At 39.4% G+C, this 23,864-nt stretch overlaps 1 protein-coding gene across 7 annotated transcripts in view; it reads right to left on the bottom strand.

The window, feature by feature from the left end:
• The window catches only part of CLCN3 (chloride voltage-gated channel 3), a 102,726-nt gene extending 86,361 nt beyond the window's left edge, over nucleotides 1-16,365 (bottom strand). For 2 of the 7 annotated variants that reach the window (XM_063809201.1, XM_063809202.1), the window contains exons 1-2: nucleotides 15,510-16,337; nucleotides 467-642 (exon numbers count right to left, since the gene is read on the bottom strand). Coding sequence is in view for 2 of the 7 variants with exons in the window: in XM_001153970.6 (XP_001153970.1) it covers nucleotides 467-626 (160 nt within the window). In the remaining 5 variants the exon portion in view is untranslated. Of the gene's footprint in view, nucleotides 1-466; nucleotides 643-15,509 lie in introns of those variants that run through there. The other 5 variants (XM_001153970.6, XM_001153846.7, XM_063809205.1 and 2 more) reach the window with 5 other exon arrangements.
• Between the last annotated feature and the right edge of the window lie 7,499 nt (nucleotides 16,366-23,864).

Below are 23,864 nucleotides of genomic sequence, written 5' to 3'. Positions count from 1 at the left end.
AAGTTTAAATACTTGCAAAATTAATCTAGATAGAAATCAAAATAATATTGAAACTGAAGGTGGAACAAGGAAGGATTCTGAAACTACTGGTAATGTTTTACTTCTTGATTGAGGAGTAGTTATATAATAAATGTTCACTTTGTAGGAATTCATCAATTTCCACACTAAGATGTGATGACTGCACACCTCTCTGTATTACATTATATTTAAAAGCTTACCCTTAAATGTAGTAGTTTCTTTTGGGGTGGTGAGAATGTTTGGAACGAGATAGAAACGGTAGTTGCACAACACTGTGAATGTGCTAAATGCCACTCAATTCCACACTTTACAATGGTTAAGTTTATGTTATGTAAATTTGATCTCAAATTTTTAAAGTTACTGAAAAATTCAACCTCAATAAAATAGTGTACATATTTATTAGTGGATATTCATGAATACAAACATTAGGCTGTCATGCTGAACTTACCAACTGCAGTGTCACCATCTAATAAATTGTCATCTTCAGATGTTTGAAAGTCCATAATAACACCTGCTCCATCTAAAAGTTCCTCATCACTACTTGCACTTGTTATACTGTTGTAGCTGTTTCTATAGTAGCCTCTATGGAACAGCTGCTCAGACTCCATTTAGCTGTCTGATTATCTGTGGGGGGGAAAAAGTAGTTTTAACATTTTTCAAACATACAATAAAAATCATCTAGTTTAACATCACAAAAGGAAAGTTATGATCTATGTGCTAAAAAAAATTAAGCGTATTCACTGTAACAATAGTTACCTTTATTAAGTATTTTGGGGTGAGGTAATAATTTTATTCTCATTATACAGTTGTAAAAAAGAATGAAGAATTTCTCCAGGTAGATCTCCAATTGTTAAGTTGAAAAATGTAACGTATATTTACATTTTTGCTTGTGTATGTATAGATTTGTCTCAGGAGAGAGTTCCAAGTAAGTTGCCCAAAGGGTAGGGAACAAGATGGCTGAAGTACAAGGTTTGAAAGACAGACTGCCCCTTTTGAATATTTTATCAGGTGTAAGAGGTGTAAGTACAACCTGATTTTAAAAATAAATACTACAATTAAAAATTTTAAAATATTTATTTCATTCTCCTTTCATCATTTTAAAATTTAAATCTTCAGAGCCTATGGTCAAACATTAGCCACTGATAAAATGGTAACATGCAACAAATCAAAAAAGGGTATGTTTTCATTGTTCTTACTCTCCATATTCTTAAATCTGTATTACTCCTAACTAGTTTGATTTTTAAATACATCCACTTACTTACTCAACACCAAAATAAGAGTTCAACATAAGTATGGGGACATTAGTAATAGACTTTTAAGCTGCATGTGTGGGATTTGAAAGATGCAGTCATAAAAGCAGTCAAACCAGTAAGCCTTGTAAAACAAGACTTAGCAGATATGGCCTAGTAAGTACACACAGAAAATGACAGATGAAGACTAAAGTAAGCACAGTTCAATTCCAGTGCTGAATTCTAGCAGTGAATTCTAATACTGAAGACGGGGAGTGTTTTAAGACAATCTCTTCTACTCAGTAAATTTTCCTTCTGCAAATGGAAAAATAACCTCAAAGAGCTTTAATAACAAAAAGGTATTTATGAAGTTTTAGAAAACTAGACTATTACTGACAATAAATATCTTTTAAACAGATTATATAAATTTCCTAACTTAAAGATCACTTTGAAAAAGGTGAAGTTTTGAGAGCTCCTTGAGAGCATGCCTCTGCTCTCCACATCTGGCATAATGACTGGCACAGTGTAAGAACAACAAATGTCAAACTATTCAATTAATGAGGTCAAAAAGAGAAATGTATTCAGTTTTCAATTTAAAAAAAATCCTCTCTCCAAGAGTATTAAACTGTTCTTGGAGGAATAACCAAAATTAGCAAATTAAAAAAGAAAAATGTAAATACTTGCTGCTTTGCAACTTTATGAATGTTTTATAGTTATCGCTACCAAAGATGGCATATTATACTGAGATGAGATTTGTTAGAGTATATTAATTAAAACAATAGGAAAGTATGAAAGTAGTTGTTCATACTAAGAAATCTGCAGTTCCATAGAAGCAAACAAATTAAATATTATGTGGCTTTTGAGAAAATTACCAAAAGGCTTTTAAAAACATAAACATTAATAGCTTAAGAATCATTTAATTTTGATGTATCAAAGCATGTATGCTAAGATTTTTGTGAAGAACACAGACACTCTGTTTTTATTTCTTTACAGAATAGAAGGGCTTAATACATATGATAACATTTCAGTGAACATTAGCTAGAGGCTACACAGCACTGAGAAATCTCTGTAAAATCATTAAACCTTTTTATGTGTTAATACTTCAATCAGCAAATTCCAATATATCTCCTCCATTTTATTCCTAAAAGTCTCTCAAAAATCGTAAGTGGTAACTGGAAATTTAACTATTTCCGTTAAAAAAATTAATTTCATAATACCTTTGAGACACCTAGCCTGCAGATCATTCTTTATAACACGAGCATGCAACTCTGCTCCAAATAAACCAATTAAACCCAGGCCTGCATGGGTTTCTATTTCTATAAATTTGATAACTTAAGATAAAAAAAAAAACTATTCCACGTATTAACCCAGAAACCTATAGAGCTGTACTGACTGATGCAGCAGCCAGCATACATACGGCTATCGAGCCATTGAAACATGGCTGGTCCAAACTGAAATGTGCTCTAAGTGTAAAATACCTACCAGATTTCTAAGACTTAATATTTAAAAAGGATGTCAAATATTTGACTAGAAATTTTATACTGATTACATGTTGAAATATTTTAGATCCATTGGGTTAAATAAAATATATTTGAAATGAATCTCACAACTTTCTTTTTACCTTTTTAATGTGGCTACTGAAAAATTAAAAATTACCTATGTGGCTTGCATTTGCAGCACTAACACTTTTATTGAACAGCACTGCTATAAAATATTCAAATTTCTATAGTAGCATAAAGGACATATAACAGAAGGAAATCTGAACACTAGTGTTAAATATTTTCAGGTTCTAAACCCAATTCCCAGGCTTGGGCACAAAAGGCTATTTAGACTCTAACACAGCAGATGAAATTTTACATATTTAAAAAAAAATAATGCAAAGTCACCTTTTCCATTTTAATCACCAAAAAATATACTTATAATCATTTCAAAACATTGTAATAGATACACAGTAGCTTGTAAATATATTCTTACAAAATTATAAAAATTAGAGATAAGCTGGGTGTGGTGGCGCATGCCTGTAGTTCCAGCACTTCGGGAGGCCGAGGCAGCTGGATCGCTCGAGGTCAAGAGCTCAAGACCCACCTGGCCATGGTGGTGAACCCCATCTCTATTAAAAATAAAAAATTAGCCGGGCGTGGTGGCAGCCGCCTGTAACCCCAGCTACTAAGGAGCCTGAGGCATGAAAATCGCTTGAGCCAGAGAGGCGGCAGTTGCAGTGAGCTGAGATTATGCCACTGCACTCCAGCCTGGGAAACAGAGTGAGACTCTGTCTCAAAGAAAGTAATAATCATAATCAGAGATAAACTATGAAAACTTCCAGTAATAAGGCCTCGTTTACCTCATAAATTCCTATATTATCTACGTGCAATTATTTTGCTTCCTTCGAATCTGATGACACTGCAGCCAGCACAGTTTTTTTTTTCCAAAAAGTAAGTTTGCTCATAATCTCTCTCCATTCCATGTTAACATCTCTTAATCATTTCCTGCTACCCTTAAGAAACAAACTCTTTAATATAGCAGAAAAAGTTCTATGCAGCCCAACCCCTGCTAGTTCCCCAGCATTTTTTTTTTTTTTTTTTTTTTGAGATGGAGTCTCGCTCTGTCACCCAGGCTGGAGTGCAGTGGCGCGATCGCTGCTCACTGCAAACTCCGCCTCCTGGGTTCAGGCCATTCTCCTGCCTCAGCCTCCCGAGTACCTGGGACTACAGGCGCCCGCCACTGCGCCCGGCTAATTTTTTGTGTTTTTAGTAGAGACGGGGTTTCACCATGGTCTCAATCTCCTGACCTCGTGATCCGCCCGCCTCGGCCTCCCAAATTGCTGGGATTACAGGCCTGAGCCACCGCGCCTGGCCCCAGCTTCTTTTAATAGCCATTCTGACTGGCGTGAGATGGTGTCTCACTGTGGTTTTGATTTCCATTTCGCTAATCATTAGTGATGTTGAGCATTTTTTCACATGCTTGTTGGCCAGTTGTATATCTTACTTTGAGAAGTATGTACTTCCTGAAGTACTCTAGACTCACTGATCTTTCAATCTCTCAGTCCTATCAAGCTCTTTCCTGACTCCTGCCCCAAGGCCTTTGTTGCTCCCTCTGCCTGGATCATACCCTCTTCTCTTTAACAACTCACTCTCTTAATATTTTGTTGAAGGTTTTTACATCTATGTTCATCAGGGATATTGACCTGTACTTTTCCTTTTTCATTGTGTCTTTGCCAGGTTTTGGTATTGGGGTGAAGCTGGAATGAGTTAAGGAGGAGCCCCTCCTCATTTTTTGGAGTCGTTTCAGTAGAATTGGTACCAGCTTTCTTTGTACATCTGATAGAATTCAGCTATGAATACATCTGGTCCAGGGCTTTTCTGGTTGGTAGATTTTTTATTACCGATTCCATTTTGGAACTCGATATTGGTCTGTTCAGGATTTCAATTTCATCCTGATTTAATCTTGGGAGGTTGTTTCCAGAATTTATCCATTTCCTCTAGATTTTCTAGTTCGTGTTTACAGATGTGTTCATAATAGTCTCTGGGGATCTTTTGTATTTCCATGGGATTGGTTGTAATGTCACCTTTGTTGTTTCTGATTGTGTGGTGATTTGGATCTTGTCTCTTTCTCTGTTAATCTAGCTAACGTCTGACAAAGGTCTAATATCTACAATCTACAAGAAGCAAACAATTCAACAAGCAAAAAACAACATTATTAAAAAGTGGGCAAAGACGGCCGGGCGCGGTGGCTCACGCCTGTAACCCCAGCACTTTGGGAGGCCTAGGTGCGCGGATCACGAGGTCAGGAGATCAAGACCATCCTGGCTAACATGGTGAAACCCCGTCTCTACTAAAAATACAAAAAAAATTAGCCGGGCGTGGTGGCGGGCGCCTGTAGTCCCAGCTACTCGGGAGGCTGGGGCAGGAGAATGGCGTGAAACCAGGAGGCGGAGCTTGCAGTGAGCCGAGATTGCGCCACTGCACTCCAGCCTGGGCGACAACAGAGCAAGACTCCGTCTCCAACAAACAAACAAAAAAAGTAGGCAAGGACATGAACAGATACTTCTCAAATTAAGATATACAACTGTCCAACAAGCAGATGAAAAAATGCCCAACATCACTAATCATTAGAGAAATGGAAATCAAAACCACAATGAGACACCATCTCACACCAGTCAGGATGGCTATTATTAAAAAGCCAAAAAACAACAGATGCTGGCAAGGCTATGGAATGCTTATACACTGTCAGTGGGAATGTAAATTGGCTCAGCCCCTGTGGAAAGCAGTTTGGAGATTTATCAAAGAACTTAAAACAGAAATACCATTTGACCCAGCAATGCCATTACTGGGTATATACCCAAAAGAAAATAAATTGTTCTACATAAAAGACACATGTGCTTATATGTTCATCACAGCACTACCCACAATAGCAAAAACACAGAATCAACCTAGGTGCTCATCAATAGTGGACTGGATAAAGAAAATATGGTACAGGCTGGGTGCGGTGGCTCACGCCTGTAATCCCAGCACTTTGGGAGGTCAAGGCGGGCGGATCACCTGAAGTCAGAAGTTCAAGACCAACCTGGCCAACATGGTGAAACCCTGTACTAAAAAAATACAAAAATTAGCCGGGAGTGATGGCAGGTGTCTGTAATTCCAGCTACTCGGGAGGCTGAGGCAGGAGAATTGCTTGAACCTGGAAGGCAGAGTTTGCAGTGAGCCAAGATCGTGCCACTGCACTCCAGCCTGGGCGACAGAACAAGACTCTGTCTCAAAAAAAAATAAAAATAAAAAAAGGAAAGAAAAGAAAATATGGTACATATACACCATGGAACACTACACAGCCATAAAAAGAATAAAATCAAGTCCTTTGCAGCAATGGGGATGCTGCTGGAGACCATTATCCTGAGTGAATTAACACAGTAACAGAAAACCAAATACAGCATGTTCTCATTTTAAGTGGGAGCTTTAACATCAGGTACTCACAGACATACAGATGGCAACAATAGTCACTGAGGACTACTAGAGCGGGAAATGTAGGGAAGGAAGCAAGGGCTGAAAAACTGTTGAGCACTATACCCACTTCCTGGGTAACGGGTACAACTGTACCCCAAACCGCAGCATCATGCTATATACCCATGGAATAAACCTGCACATCTAAAATAAAAGTAGAAATTGTAAAAATAAAAAAGAATTAACTCTCCTACTCATTTTTCAGGTCTTACAAGTATCCCTTTATTTAACAAACTCTTAACCAGAGCTTACTACATGCTAGGCAATATCTTAAGCCCTTTACAAATTCATTCATTTAATATTCATATTAAATATATGACAACCTTAAAGAATAGGTGCTATTATTGTCCCCACTAAAAATGAGGAACTGAGGCACAAAGCATGTAAATAACTCGCCCAAAGTCATGCAGTTAGTAAGCAAATCTTCGCTGACCCACTTACTATCTGGATCAAATTTTCTCATTATTAGTTCTTATAGCTCTCTTTTACAGCACTTACCACAGTTGAATATTAAATTTATTTATGTGATTATTTAATATGTCTGCCATTGTAGAACGTGTCATGAGGTCTGACACTCAATTTTTGCTCAACACTGCATACTCAATGGTTAGCAAAATATGTCACATTAGACCAGGCGCAGTGGCTCACAGCTGTAATCTCGGCACTTTAAGAGGCCCAGGAGGGCAGATCACCTGAGGTCAGGAGTTCAAGACCAGCATAGCCAACATGGTGAAACCCCGTCTCTACTAAAAATACAAAAATTAGGCGGGCATAGTGGTGAGTGCCTGTAATCCCAGCTACTCAGGAGGCCGAGGCAGAAGAATCACTTGAGCCCAGGAGGCAGAAGAATCACTTGAGCCCAGGAGGCAGAGGTTGCAGTGAGCTGAGATCACACCACTCACTGCACTCCAGCCTGGGCAACTGAGCAAGATCTGCCTCAAAAAAAAAAATGTGTCACAGTAGATGTTCAATTTTTTTAATTAAATTTTTATTTTGAGATAATTGTGGTTCCACATGTAGTTACAATAAATAATACAGAAAAAAATCCTGTATATCTTTTACCCAGTTTCCATTAATGGGAACATCTCGCAAAACTATAGTACAATATCACAATCAAGATAACGACATTGATACAGTCAAGATACAGAATATTCCATCACCACAGGTATCTCTCATGTTGCCGTTTTACAGCCATCCCTCCTTAACCCCTAGCAACCCATAGTCTGTTTTCTACTTCAATAATTTTGCCAGTTCAAGAATGTTATATAAATGATATGATATGGGGATTAACTCTTTGTTCTCAGCACAATTCTCTGGAGATTCATCCAGGGTGTTACATGTGTCAATAGTTCCTTCCTTTTTATCAGAGTAGTCTATGATAACAGATATGCCACAGTTTGTTTAACCATTCACCCACTGAAGAACATCTGGCTTGTTTCTATGTTTTGGTGACTATGAATAAAGCTGCTACAAACATGCATGTACAGGTTTTTGAAAATGAATAGCCTTCATTTCTTTGGGCTAAATGTCAGAGTACAATAGTTGAGTCATACAGTAGTCACATATTTGGTTTTTAAAGAAACTGCCAAATTGTTTTCCAGAGTGGCTGTACCATTGTACATTTCTACCAACAATGTATGAGTGATCCAGTTTCTTGACCTCGTTGCCAGCATTTGGTGTTGTCACTATTTCTTATTTTAGCTATTCTGATAGATGTACGGTAGTATCTTGTTGCTTTAATCTGCATCTCCCTAATGGGTAATGATGCTGAACATTTTTTATGTGCTCATTTGCTATATGTGTAATCCTCTTCAGTGAAATGACTATGTCTTTTGTCCGTTTTCTAGCTGGACTGCTTTCATACTGTTGACTTTTAAGAGTTCTTTATATATTACAGATACTAGTTATTTGTCAGTTGTGTTGTCTGCAAATATTTTCTCCCCTCTCTAGTTTATCTTTTCATCTTTTTAACAGGGTCTATAACAGAGCAAAAATACTTAATTTTGATGAAGTTTAATTTATCAATTTTGCCTTTAAGGAGTATTCTTTTGGTGGCAAGTCAAAGAAACATATGCCTAACCCTACCTCCCCAAAATTTTCTTCTATTTTTCCTAAAGTTTTATAGTTTAATATTTTTATATTTCAGTCTGTGATCCATTTTAATTTGTGCATGCACAGGGTATGAGACATAGGTTGAGGTTCCTTTATTGGGGGGTTGGGAATGGGACAGTGTATGGATGTCTAATTGCTCCAGTACCAACTGTTGAAAAAGTTATCTACCTCCGTTGAACTGTTTCATACTTTTGACAAAAACTAGGTATATTTATGTGGATCTATTTCAGAGTTCTCTGTTCTGTTCCACGGATCTGTGTCTTTATCTATGCCCATACCACACAGTCTTGATTACTGTAACTACATAATAAGTCTTGAAATTGAGTAGATTGATCTTTCACACCTTATTCTTCTTTTTCATTGCCTTTTCATGTAAATTTTAGAATAATCTTGTCCATATCTAAAAAAAATCTTGTTGGGTTAATTATATTGTATGAATAAATAACAAATGTATAAGAAATAAATGGTACATGTCTTCCTTGATGTTGTAAAAGAGCTAAAATTCAACAAGACCTAAACTAAATAAATATTTGCCCCAAAAGTCCTTGTCCTCCTACTTTTCCTATCTCAGTTTACAGGATCACCATTTATCTAGTATTCAAAGCTAGTTTTTGGAGTCATTTATTAATTTATTTGATAATCATTGACTGCACACTTAGCATGTACCAGGCACAAAGCCAGATGCTAGGGTAATGAATAAGATATGGTTCCTGTTCCTAAGGCAGTGAAGGTGACAGACATCAACAAGTAACAACAATATGGTATGATACACATCACAGGAGAGGTACATACAATGTATTTGATAAACCTGAGAAAAGTAAGCAAGCTGGCTGGCAAACAGCCCATAAGCACTTAATAGAGGGAATATTTTAGCAAAATATTGAAGAATTAGGATAAATTAATTGGGCTATGAGGTAAAAAGTCAATACAGGCACACACACAAAAAAAGTATGCGCAACAGCATAAAAGCATCATAGTAAAACCTGCTTGGGTAGCTTATGTAAGAGGTAAAGGACCAGAGAGTAGCTACAGAGGCAGACATAGGCCAGATCATGAAGGGGAGGGGTTCATGTGTCACACTAAGAAACTTACATACTCATCTATACACAGGGGAAACCATGAAGAACTTTAGAGAAATCACATGATCAGACATGAATTTTAGTAAGCCAACACTAGCAGCAGTGTGAAAGCCAGATAAGAAGGGTAAGAGACTGAAGGACTACAGATAGAGAAGCTGGAGATGAGACTAGACGTCTGAACAATTCTGAACGTAAGATAGGGCATAACTGAATTAAGAGTGATATGATATATATTGGTTTTCATCCATGGTTCCTGGTTTATAAGTCCCACAGCTCTTATTACATTCTTTTTTAATATTAAATTTAATTTTATATAAGTAGAGACAGGATTTCACTATGTTGGCCAGGCTGGTCTCGAACTCCTGGCCTCAAGTGATCCGCCCACATCGGCCTTCCAAAGTGATGGGATTACAGAGGTAAGCCACTGTGCCTGGCCTTACTACAGTCTTTTGTATAATGTTGGGGCACATTAAACCTCAGAAAACAGAATCTCTTCTCTTGCTGACCTTTTCCTGCCCTCCTTTCCACCAACCCAAGGCAGAACTCTAATCTTCCACAGCCTGTCTGACTGTGGGTCATAAGACCTTCCCTTTAGAAGGGAGCTTGCCCCAGACCCTGGAAGAAGGAATGCTGCAGACAGGCAGAAGAATTTGGACAGGCAGGCCTTGCTGGGTTTCCCCACTGGGTCTATTAGTGCTGTTAGGTCATACTCTTTTTGTCCAATCACATTTCTACACAGTTGTTGACTGTGCCTATGTAATGAAGCCTCCATAAAAACCCAAAAGGAGTGGATTCAGAGAGCTTCCGGATAGCTGAATATTGGAGGCTCCTGGAAGGTGGCGCACCATGGGAAGGCATGGAAGCTCCATGCTCTTTCCCCTATCTCCCCCTATGCATCTGTTCATCTGTATCCTTTGAACATCCTTTATAATAAACCGGTAAGTGTTTCTCTGAGTTCTGTGAGCTGCTCTAGCACATTAATTGAACCCAAGGACGTAAGGAGTGGGGGGGGTCATGGGATCCCTGATTTATAGCCAGTGTTATCAGAAGCACAGGCAAAATCAAAATAACCTGGGGCTTGCGATTAGCACTGGAAGTGGGGGAAGTCTTTTGGGAACTGCCCTCAACCAGTGGTGTCTGACACTACCTCCAGGTACACCGTATTGGAACCGGGGGGCACCCAGTTGGTATCTGCTGCAGAACTAACTGGTTGGTTGCTGTGGGGGGAGAAACCCCCAAGCATCTGGTCACAGAAGTCTTCTGTGTTAATTATTGTTGTGTTGAGTGAGAGAATTAAAAAATACTTTGGCTGTGATTTTACCCTGCTCACTAAGACACATCAATATTGAGAAGCAGAGAGAGTTTGAAGAAATATTTAAGAGGACCTGGTAATTAATAAGATATAGGGAATGGTAAAGAAGAATCTAAGATATCCACTAAGGTTCCAACTTGATTAACTGAAAACAGTTGGCAGAAACAAATTTCAGTCTCCTGCAACTCACAGAACTCAAGACCAGCATGTTCTTTCCAACTTTAGGATTATAGGTCGAGGCTTTAGTTTCTATTCCAGGTCAGACTATAAAGAAGGTTACCTCCATTACACTGACCTGAGCCCCAAAACTGCAAACACTAAGCAATATGCCACCAGAATTTGGGGAGGGGAGCAAAAATAGGAAAACCATGGAAATGGGTGGCGAAAGGATCCACAGCCTGAGATATGCACACTAATTTTTCATGGTTCCCAACAAAGTTTTGTCTCTCCCATAAAGGAGACTGACTGGGTACAGCTGAGGACCACATCTAATTCTCAAAGGTGTGTCAGTCAACTCTCCGTTAAGCTAAAAAGAAAAGTAGATATAAACTGGGTGAAAGAAGAAAAAGATTGTCAATGTCAGCAACTAGAGAGATGGAACAAAAGTCTCAAGAGCAACGATGGCAGAGAGGTGAAAATCTGAGCTAGCCATTTGTATGTAAGGAGCATTTTCATATAAATATTGTAAAAACTGTGCTAAGTACTAGTCACAGATTGAAACGTGAAAAGAGGCTAGGTGCAGTGGCTCACGCCTGTAATTCCAGCACTTTGGGAGGCCGAAGTGGGCAGATCACCTGGGTCAGGAGTTCAAGAACAGCCTGGCCAACATGGGGAAACCCCGTCTCTAATAAAAGCACAAAAATTAGCCGGGCATGGTGGCGGGCACCTGTAATCCCAGCTACTCAGGAGGCTGAGGCAGAAGAATAGCTTGAACCCAGGAGGCAGAGGCTGAGGATAGCTGAGATCGCGCCACTGCACTCCAGCCTGGGCAACAAGAGCAAGACTGAGCCTCAAACAAAAGAAAAAAAAATGTGAAAAGGAATTTCAACATAACTTATTCATTTACTAACATTTATAGAATAGCTAACAATGTACCAGAAATTATAATAAATATGAACACAGTTTTTATTGTATTAATGCCATTATATTTGTATAGGCCCTACAGCTTTCAGTAGACTTCAGCATAAATTACATTATACATTTTCCTCAAGAGGGATGCTGTAATAGCTTTCTAAAAATTAGTATGTATTCCAGCCCAGTGCAGTGGCTCATGCCTGTAATCCCAACACTTTGGGATGCCGAGGTGGGCAGATCACATGAGGTCAGGAGTTTGAGACCAGTCTGGCCAACAGGGTGAAACCCTGTCCCTACTAAAAATACAAAAATTGGCTCGGCACGGTGGCTCATGCCTGTAATCCCAGCACTTTGGGTGGCCGAGGCGGGTCGATCACCTCAGGTCAGGAGTTCAAGACCAGCCTGGCCAACATGGTAAAACCTTGTCTCTGCTAAAAAGACAAAAATTAGCCAGGAGTGGTGGCGCGTGCCTGTAATCCCAGCTACTCCAGAGGCTGAGGCATGAGAATCGCTTGAACCCAGGAGGCAGAGGTTGCAGTGAGCAGAGATTGCACCACTACACTCCAGCTGGGGTAACAGAACAAGAGTCTATCTCAAAAAAAAAGTCACTACTATACCATAGGAATTAGTGTGGTCTACTGATTACATTAGCACTGGGCAAGGTTCAGTTTAAATCAAGTTCTCAAAGTACCCAAAGTAAAATCAACATATCTAATCCTTGCTATACTGACCTAATTTTAAACTGATTTTATAGGATTACTTTTCTTTCTTCCAATACAGTGATTCATCTTCTGCATTTAAGGTCGATATTAGAGATATCTAAAAGGATCTATGATGAATGGATAAAGAAAATGTAATATATATACAGAATGGAATACCATACAGCCTTTAAAAGGAAGAAAATTATGTCATTTTCAAAAACGTAGATTAACCCGGAGGACATAATGCTAAGTGAAATAAATAAGACACAAAAAAACAAATACTGCATGATCTCACATATGTGTAAAATCTTAAAAAAAAAGTCAAACTCAGGGAGGCAGAGAGCAGAATGGTGGTCTACAAAGGCTAGGGAGAAGGGGGAAAAAGGAAAGGAGAGAGGTTAGTCCAAGAATACCAAGTTTCAGTTAGAGGAGTAAGTTTTAGAGATCTATTGCATGCCACGTTGACTATAATTAATAATAATGTACTATATACCTCAAAATTGCTAAAAGTTAATTTTAAACGTTCTCACCACAAACAAATGGCAAGTAGGTGATATGATGGACATGTTAATTATGTTAATTTGCTTGATTTAACCTTTCTACAAAATATACATTTATCAAAACATCACATTGAACCCCAAAAATATACACAATGATTATCTGTCAATTAAAAATAAATAAAAACAGACAAAAAAACCCAAATTCCTCAGGGGCAGCGGGTATAAATGCTAGAGGCTTTCAAGAGGACAACGGAATAAACACACATACAAATATAACACTCAGATTATAACAAGGAAGAAAGATAAAACAATAAACCAATAAAAAGTTGCTGTGGAAGACAGAAACTTTGAAAACTAAATAGTCTTCATGATTTTAAAAGATAGAAACTGTTCAATTATTTCTCACAAGAAATAGCAGGAAATATATTTATTTAACTTGGTTCCAGTCAAAGTTGCAGATCAAATCTCTCTGGATTTCAACAATGAAAGTGAGGCAGTGGGGTTCAATCTCCATATTAAACTTCACTGAAGATTTATCTTTAAGAACCAAAATGAATCACAGCTACAATGTTTATGTACAGATGTGAATGTGCATATTTAAAAAATTAAAATGTTTATTAGAGTAGTAAGATTATGAGTATTCCTTTTAAAAACACTGTTTCCCAGACTCTCTGTAATTTTACATTGCTTTTATAATTGAACCTACAAGCCACGTCCCTCCTTGTTTTTCTCTAGCATTTTGACTATTCTAAACTACACTATGGTGCAGCAGAGAGCAGGAACTCTGAAATCATACTCCCAGGCTTCAGTCTCAGTTCTGACAGTTACTGTAGGGCAAGTTAGTTAAATTTTCTGTGCCTCAGTTTCTACGAACGTAAAACGGGATTAGTGAAAGTACCTACTTCGTGGGGTTGGTGTGAAAATTGAGATAATTCACAAAAATTACTTGGAAAAGAGCCTGAAAACACAGAATGCATTCAACAAATATTAACACTTATTATAAAATATTATACATTTTAGATCACTGCTGACAAGTTTGACTACCAAACTAAGTTGGAAGTTCTACAAAACAGTGATAGTGGCCAAACCCCACAGGATACTGCTTTGATATAAAACCCACCACAGAGATCAAATCTGGCTTCCTGAGCCGTCTGAAAATTATGACCAACATGTCACAACAGGAAATGGAAAGCCTACCACTAACATGACCTGGAAAATAGCCAATTTACTAACACAAACCCACAACATCAACAAATCTGTTTCCCTGAACCACATCTATCCAAAAGTAGTTTAAATATTTACATTCTTAATGAGCTATGTATGACTGATAACACATACTGAAGTACAATTTCCAAGTAAAAATGTAGGTACTATACATTCATATTGACTTCTTAAAATAATGTGACTCATCATTCAAGCAAAGCAGCAAGTTTTCGAGGTGCTGAGGGGAGTAAGGGGTGGGAAGGGTATGCAATCTGTGATGAATTCTGCCAACAGTGGCTGTCTGTATTAACCAGAGGCCATATACGCATATTCAAGTTGAGAAAATATCTGTAGGTCACACACATGGTTTTTAAAGCCATATTATAGAACAAGACACTGAATAGCAGCAGCACCTTTTAAGATGAAAGTCAACAATTTATACACAAGCACTTTAATTCCCATATGTACTCCTGAACTGAACAAATATTATTTTGTAGTGACTCACAAAGGGACGTAGTTATTTCCATACCGACCTCATAAAAAAAAATCTTCTAAATTAACTCTTTAAAGATGAAAGTAAAAGCATTTCTGGAAAGATTCAACAATTATACAAGCCATAATGATGCTGCAGTAACTGAACTGCATAGCTCCAAAAGTTTACGTTTGTAGAACTGAACTTTTGAATTATATATCTATGTAAAAGGTATGGTCGCTGTTGATTCAATTCCATGAACAGGAATTTCTTTCTAAAGGAAACAGAAATCTCAGTTTCTAATATGCACAATGCATATGTAATTATCTTCTATATGCTCCGCAGTTTTAAAATGCCATACAAACAAAGCATACCACATGCAAAGTCAATTTCTGAGATTCTAAGGCAGTTTCTGGTCAAGTTTAAGATCAAACCACAAATATATATACACAAAAAATATTTTACATACATATATATCTAAAGATAGAAAAACTGAATATTATTTTTAAATTGGGGAAAATTCAGCGAAAGTAAAACCCACTCCTCTAAGTTTAAAGTTAATCTTCTCCTGGAACCCACTTCCATTTTATTCAGAGGTCCTTCGACGGTTCCTGAAGCAGATGTGTGAAATTTTAAAGAATGTCTGAGGGTATATACCTAATCAGGATGGGTTAGCATCCCAATTCATGATGTACCTTTCAACATTATGTAGGTACATTATAAGAGAAACCAAGATGAGCGCTGTGGCCTCACAGTTGACCCAAAATCTGTGAACAGGAGAGCTGACGACTCTTCGCTCATACAATGCAACTCACCTCGCAGCTCAGAGACATAGCAAAATCGGTGGCTGTTTTCTGCGCTGCCTTTGGATTCTGCATCTGTTTCAAACCTAGAACCTAGCTACCCTCGGAGCTCCACCGAAGAAAGCCTGACACAACGAAAACTATCGCGATTTAAAAGATACCTGACGTTTTCTACCGCAGAGGTTACGGAAATTTTGCCCGGTGGGACTTTTATTGTCCTCCTTCAAACACGGGAGCAACATGAAGTTAAATCCTCTCGCTCTGGAGATCCCTAGAGTCAACCTGCTTCTGCCCAAAATTAAAAATAAAAATCTCCAATCTCACTTCCCCCTTAAGACTAAAACTGAATCCATGCTCTAACTCGGGAGTAAAGTAGGATGGCTTTCAACCCACCACACCCTCCTTGCTCATTATTCCGGGTCGCGGGCGAACTAGAACACTGGGAAAGGGGCTGCAGGTTCCGGACCGGACCGGCCCTGACCCACGGAAGGGGAAGAGAAGCGGCAGGAGTCAGGAGCCCGACAGGTACGCCCCAGCGTCGACGCGTGACGTCACTACGTTGTCGTGAACGGCCGTTCAGCGTCCGGCCGTCCCAACACCTCCTCCTCCGGCCACTCGCTGAGTCGCGTCGGCGCCTATTGGGCGGCGTGGGAACGGTGGGCGGGCCGGGACTGCGTCTCGAGGAGGAGGAGCGGTGCGAGGTGCCTGGCTCTGAGGGCCGCCGGGGCTGTGAAGCCTGTCATTAGCGATTAGCTCACGTCAGTCACTCACGCATCCCTGTTTGCCCTGCTGCTGACCTCGCGCGAGGCGGCCACCTTGTGGGAGATGTTTTCGTGAGGCAACAGACGCTGGCCGTTCCCAGCGTCACGCAGAGTTCGGATCCACTCTAGCGAGAGACCACAGCGTCCGGGAGCAGCTTGTGAAACTCTGGCGAGCGTCAGCCTTGAAAATAAAAAGTATTGGCAGCCGTCGACGAGCACAGGTTCCTAAAACTTAGATCGAAGAGAAGTACCAGCCTTCGAAAATAAACCAGCACCAAAAGCCCCCTGTGCTTATAGGTGACGTGCGGGCTGGGAGTGCAGTGGTGTCACCTCGCCTTGTATGTCATCGCCGGTTGTGTGCCTAACATACATACAAAAAGGATAACTCGAATTTAGCCATCACGCATTTTCAAAAATACTGCTTGGAAATTGAATGTTTGGAGAAAAGATATAATCTGGGGTTTCTACACGGTCTGAATTGGGTTCATTTCCGTTTAGCAAACATTTATTGAGCTCCCAGCGTGGGTCACAGAATTCAGTAAACCTGATCCCGTGTTCAAGGTGCTATATTCCGATGCAGGGGCAGGGCGATGCAGTGAAAGAATGGTGGCCACAGCAGTAGCATGCTAATAGCCTGGTGGGCAGGTACAGGTTTTGCATTTCTTTGGCGAGATCACTTTTGAGTGTCTCCACTGGGTGGCAGAATTAAGACCCGTGAACGTTTAATATCTCCTGTATATTTAGTATGTTATGAATATATACTGATTAATGAATATTAAGTGCGTGTTGTATATCTTGTGCCTCATGAATATTAAATATGACCTGGTCTTGCCAGCGTTTTCTATTTTTACATATACGTGCTCCACCGACTGTTTTGCAGGCTAGGAACACGTGAGTTTTGTTCTCCTATTTCTTCTAGGGCAGAATTGAATATTCTCAAAGACAGTTCTGGGCTTCAGAGCTAGTATAGTGCCCATGGTGGTGATCACAGTGCGGTCAAGCTTCTTAGAACCTCTTTCATTACTTTTATCCAGGTAGAGTTTGTAGAACTATGGAAATACCCAAGCACGATTTTCTCTTACCTGGGACACTGTTGGCCAAGATCTTTAGATTCTTCTTAGAGAATGTGGAAAAGCAGGCAAAAATTTTTCCAAACCAAGTGGAATTTTTCACAAGACATTTACTCACATTTTTTTTCTCTCTCACTGTAGTTACGTAGCTAATTTTGGAAAGGCACATGGATTTTGAGAATGTAGACAGTAGTTGTGGTCTATTAGTCAATCTTACCTGCTTTCTATAAGGATGAAAAATTATTTCATGGTAGTGTCGTAGTTTCTTAATGGAGGATTGTTCCAAGGATCTCTCTTAAGTGTGCAAAAACAAGTCTATTTGTACGTTTGGTTTTTTGTAATATTATCCCTATTATGTACTACCTTATTCCTTTATAAGAACTTAAAGTCATGGTTTCTGGCATACATAGTCATCGCACCAGTAGTTCTCAATCTTCACTTTGCATCAGAGCCATCTAGGGAGCTTCAGAAAAATATCCTTGCTTAGGTCCCACTCCCAGAAATCCTGTCTTAATTGTTTCAATGTTGGACCTAAGCATTCCTGTGTTTAACTCTTCCCAGTTGATCCAAGGTGCTCAGTCAGAAACACTGCGTTACATATGGGGCAATATATTTAAACAATGTGGTATGTGATTGCTTGGTGATAAAACAACAGATCGCATCTGGGAAAAAACGTTCTCTGTAATTCCTCTGGTGTTTTTGTCAGAGAATCTGGTGATGTTGAACTTTCTGTTCAACAGACTGGTGGGAGGAAACACAGGGTAAGCACCATAGCCAGATCTTTGGTACATTTTAAGTGCCCTAATGTGAATACTTTCAGCCTGATCTCATTCCATCGTGGTAAATACTACAGAAAGGATGCTGATTGATTGGCGTTCTTACCACATCCCTTATTTTAGTGGGAGTGATTAAGAAGGAACTTCTTAGGGCTGAGATAATTCCCAGTAAGGTTTACAGATCCAACTGTGGGCTTTTCTCCCATATGAAAATAATTTAACAGCCCACCTGATCTCTGTACTGTAAATAACTGCTCCCAGAACCCTAAGAAGAATTTGTATTAGTACCCAAGTGCTGTTGTAACAAATTCCCACAAATTTACTGGCTTGAAACAGTACAAATTTTTGATCTTAAAGTTCTGTAGGGTAAAAGTCTGACATAGGGCTCACTGGTTAAAAATCAAGATGTTGGCTGGGCAACCTCTTGGTGCCACATGTGGTGGCTCACGCCTGTAATCCCAGCACTTTGGGAGGCCAAGATGGACGGATCACCTGAGGTTGGGAGTTCGAGACCAGCCTCACCAACATGGAGAAACCCCATCTCTACTAAAAATACAAGATTAGCCAAGTTTGTTGGCACATGCCTGTAATCCCAGCCACCTGGGAGACTGAGGCGGGAGAATCACTTGAACCCGGGAGGTGGAGGTTGTGGTGAGCCAAGATCGCACCATTGCACTCCAGCCTGGGCAACAAGAGCAAAGCTCTGTCTCAAAAAAAAAAAAAAAAAAAAAATCAAGGTGTTGGCAGGGCTGTTTTCTTTTACAGGCTCTAGGAGAGAATCCACTTCCATGCCTTTTGCAGCTTCTAGAGGTCACTTGACTTCCTTGGCTCATTGTCCACTTCCTCCATCTTCAAAGCCAGCAATGGAAGGCTGAATGTTTCTCATATCATATATAAGTCCCCCTTGCCATGTAATCTAATATATTCACTGGTTCCAGGGATTGGGGCGGTGGGGCAGGGGGTGTTATCTTGCCTACCATAGGGTGCTTAAATTCATCTTTTAACCACAAGTCTCAGTATGCATTTTTTAAAAGGCCCCCAGTATACAGGAAGTATTTGGAGACATAGCAAAATAAGTTATATGAAAAGGGTCAGTTTCTTCTACTGTAAATCAGATTTTTGGGCTAGGACTGGTTGGAGTTTAAGTTAATAACAAATACTCAACCAATATTTAAATTAGCTTCACACTTCTGCCACCAATCAACCAACAAAACTCTTGGGGCCTCAAGGAAAGGGAAAAAGGACAAAAAGATTGACTCACAGTGTAAGAGTTTACCAATTACAACCAGGTGTAGGATAGCCTGTTCACTAGTATATCTGGAACCCTGGCAGATTGAAACAAGAGAAACAAATGATAGACATTACCAGTGAGTGGAGGTGGTATAAACCTTGCCCTCTGCCAGCAATTCTCTCTCTGGGAGTGGCAAGTTGTATGATGCTATTTTATAGAAGTGGCAAAGTAAAGAGCACTGGGAATCATATCTCAGTTTCTTCTATCTTGCTCCCTGGACCAGTAAAGTTACTCTGAACTTTCCTTGAAATAAAAAACCTAGAAATAGGATTACTTACCATAACAACTTAAAAGAATACACTTTAAAAAAGTTGCACAGAAAAACCAAACAAGATTGTATAGCTCTACTTCATGTATTTGTGAGTTGTTTCAGAAAAAGAACTTTGATCTTGAAAGGCGCGGTGGCTCATGCCTGTAATCCCAGCACTTTGGGAGGCTGAGATGGGTAGATCACCTGAGATCAGGAGTTCAAGACCAGCCTGCCCAACATGGCGAAACCCCATCTCTACTAAAAGTACAAAAATTAGCTGGGCATGGTGGTACGTGCCTATAATTCCAGCTACTCGGGAGGCTGAGGCAGGAGAATTGCTTGAACTCGGGAGGCGGAGGTTGCAATGAGCCAAGATCACTCCACTGCACTCCAGCCTGGTGACAGAGTGAGACTCTGTCTCCAAAAAAAAAAAAAAAAAAAAAAAAAATTAGCCCAGTGTGGTGGCGCATGCTTGTAATTCCAGCTACTCAGGAAGCTGAGGCAGGAGAATCACTTGAACCCGGGAAGTGGAGGTTGCAGTGAGCCGAGATCACGCCACTGCACTCCAACCTAGGTGACAAGAGTGAAACTCTGTCTCAAAAAGAAAAGAAAAAGAACTTTGATCTTATTGTTTATGTTTCAGACACATTGGAAAGAGAGAGAATAGAAGGGATTAAAACATTCTATTATGAAAATAGTAGCATGGTTCTAGTCTAGAATTTCCTCCTGATTCCACTAGCATCATAGAAGTGAAAATGACCTTTTCTTGTCTTTTGTCTTTTCCCCAAAGATAACAAGAAGTTATCCGAAATAGCTTTGCACTTCTAATTACAATTCGAGACCTTTGACATGGCAAACAGTCTTCCAGTTTAGTGTGATTGTTTCCCACAAAACTGCCTCAGTAGGACTTGATACACTCAAAGCTCTTTCAGCCAATCATATCCTGAAAACAGTCTCATGAAGTGACTCATTTCTCAGGCTGCACACAACTAAGGGCACAGTGTTTTGTTTAATTCATCCTAGATACAGATTATGATCATTCTTTTCAGATGGTGGACTCATCTGTGAGCCCTGGCAGGTGACCCCATTCAGAAAGCCAGAAACTCAAAAGCTGACTAGATGTTGTATCTTTGCATATGGAGCTGGGCCTACCAGATTAAGATCCAGAAATTCAGTAGGCTGCTACAGTTTAACTCGTAGCTACGCAGAGTTAACAGTGAGTTCAAACCACATAAGGCTAGAGTAGACTTTCAGGAACGTGGCTTAAATAACTAAAAATTTCTCGCCTAGAATGTAGCAAGATGGAGTACTAAATGCCAAGACATTGACTTTTTTTTCTCCCTTGGATTTGAATATTACATGTCTGTAAAAGATCTGGATTTTAGAGAATGCTTTTCTTCATATTTAGTATTTTAGGCCCTTCTCTAATCACAAAAGATTGTAGGTAAGTATGCATGTTCTCACTCACAGGTGGGAACTGAACAACGAGAACACAAGGACACAGGAAGGGGAACATCACACACCGGGGCCTGTTCTGGGGTGGGAGGAGGGGGGAGGGATAGCATTAACATGTTAAATGACAAGTTAATGGGTGCAGCACACCAACATGGCACATGTATACATGTGTAACCTGCATGTTGTACACAAGTACCCTAAAACTTAAAGTATAATTAAAAAAAAAGATTTTAGGTGAGTATAATCAGAACTTATGCCTTCATAAATACATGGTCTTTTAATAAAATCATTTACATAATAATTTCACAAAGGGAAAATAGTGTAGTTCTATACCAACCATTTGCTCTAATTTGTTATTCTCTATTTTGTTTCACCTTGCTGCCTGCTTTCTAGAAAGAAGGAATAACAATATCCATTCCTTGAATATGTTTGTCCCCATCATCTAACATATAGTGCTTAATTGTGAATGCATGGCAGAATATATTTCTGAAAAATCTCTAGTAGAATAGCTTAGGCATACTGCTAGTCCCCTTCCATTTAATATATTATACTACCACTATTAATAAGGAGTTAAGAAATTTTCATAACCAAGACATAGGAGTGTTAAAGTGAAAAAATATGCATACGTTTTGACCCAGCAAACCTACTTTTAGAAATCTATCCCACAGAAGTAATTATACCATTGGAAACAATATGTCTACTGAATGGAGTAGATTTTGGTATAGCCATATCATGAAATATCAATATCATTCACAAGAATTAGTTGATATCCGCATAGATGTTCATATACTATTAAATTTAAAAATGTACGTTGCAAAATAATATGTATACTATAGTCCCGGCTAGGCACAGTGGCCCACGCCTGTAATCCCAGCACTTTGGGAGGCCAAAGCAGGCAGAATTACTTGAGCTCAGGAGTTCAAAACCAGCCTGAGCAACATGGTAGAACCCATCTCTACAAAACACACACGCAAGAAGCCTGGGCAACATGGCAAAAACCCTATCTCTACAAAAAAAATACCGAAATTAGCCAGGTGTGATGGCACGCACCCGTGGTCCCAGCTGCTCAGGAGGCTGAAGTGGGAGAATCACTTGAGCCTGGAAGGCGGAGGTTGCAGGGAGCTAAGATCGCGCCACTGCACTCCAGCTTGGGAAACAGAATGAGACCCTGTCTCCAAAATAAATAAATAAATAAAAGACTAAGACTAATATATAAAATATAAAAATGCATGCTTGTGTTTTTAGGAACTTAGAGAAAAATGTAGATGATATTAATTAACTGTTAACATTGGTTTCGTGGAGGACAGCACAGAAGAGAGCTCTGGGAAGGAGACGATAGGCTTTATCTTTGTGTACTTGTGTTACTGGCTTGTTGCAAGAAGCAAAAACTTTTTTGTTTGAAAGAAAAGTCCAATAAAATATTTAAAGAAAAAGAAGCCCCAAAGCACTCTTGTTTAAAAATAAAAAAAATTCAATTGTACAGGGGTATATAAACCAGAAAGGGAAATCAGGTAATCTTCTTAGGTAACCTGCTTTATTTACTCATCAATATATCAATGGTATCTTTGTATGTCAATAAAGTAGATCTTGATTACTCTTTTAAATGGCTGTAGAGTATTTCATTGTTTGGATATATTATAATTTAATCAATTCTTTATTGTTATACATTTACAGTATTTCTAGTTTTTCTGGTTATAAACAATAACGGTTATCCTTGTATATAAATCATTGCTCACTTGTCCCAGAAGTTAAATTGCTGAGTCAAAGGATATGCATACTGCTAGCATACCTTCTAGAAAGACTGTAGCAGTTTGTAGTCCTACCAATAGTTTATGACATGAGCCTAAAGAATTATCTAAGGAGGTTAGCTGACTAGCCATTCTTCCTGTAAGCAGCAAAAAGAATTTGCTTAGATTAGTAATTGGCAACATTTCACTTCACTTTGATGTACAAAAGGATGTGGGTAGAACTACAATTGTGCATTCAGACACGAAAATTCCTACTAACTGGGGGTAGGAGGGCCCACAGGAGTGTAGACTAGAAGTAGAAAGAATGAGGAAAATAAGTCTTTTGTAGCTGTATGGCGATTGAAGAGGAGATAAAACAAACTCTCCAGCTTTTCAGGTTGGGTGACTTGCAGCGCCATCGTCTGGCAAAGCCGCCAAAATCTTTCAATGTCCCTAGGAATAAAGTTGCCCTGAGTAGGGCCACTCAGGATGACACCAGATGATATCCCTTATTATAGTTTTAGGGGAATCTCTTCCTACCTTCGCCAGTCCTGCAGTGAAAAAATGTACTTAGACTGCTGTACATTTCCAAACCCTTCAACATACAGACAAGTAATTTATACATACATTAGATGTAAAGGTGTAGAAAACCCCATACAGCTTTTAAAAAATATCTCAAGACTTAAACATTCTTCTGTTTCAACCATCCAAGATATAATAGGAAAAGACTTGCTTTTTAAAGCAAAATTGCTCTTTAAAATGTGGCATCCCTAAGTAGTGCGCTTTCATGTAAAATAAAAAAGTCCCTTTCTCGGTGTAGTAGCTGTGGGAAAATTTTATATGCTTTATATTCCAAATTGGTTTCAACTAGTGAGTTCTCTCCCGCATCTCTGCATGACTCTTAACAGCTTTACACTCTCTCCATCCTTTTCATCTCTCCCGTCTCCTCCTTTCTGTCTTCCCGCCTGCGGAGCCCGCCCCTCCCGCCCCTTCCGCCCCTTCCGCCCCTTCGCACAGCACCCTGCCCGCCCCTTCGC

The sequence above is a fragment of the Pan troglodytes genome, chromosome 3, assembly GCF_028858775.2.
Source record: "Pan troglodytes isolate AG18354 chromosome 3, NHGRI_mPanTro3-v2.0_pri, whole genome shotgun sequence".
Classification (NCBI taxonomy): domain Eukaryota; kingdom Metazoa; phylum Chordata; class Mammalia; order Primates; family Hominidae; genus Pan; species Pan troglodytes.
Note: the sequence above shows the minus strand (reverse complement) of the source record. Positions and strands in the feature narration are given on the sequence as shown.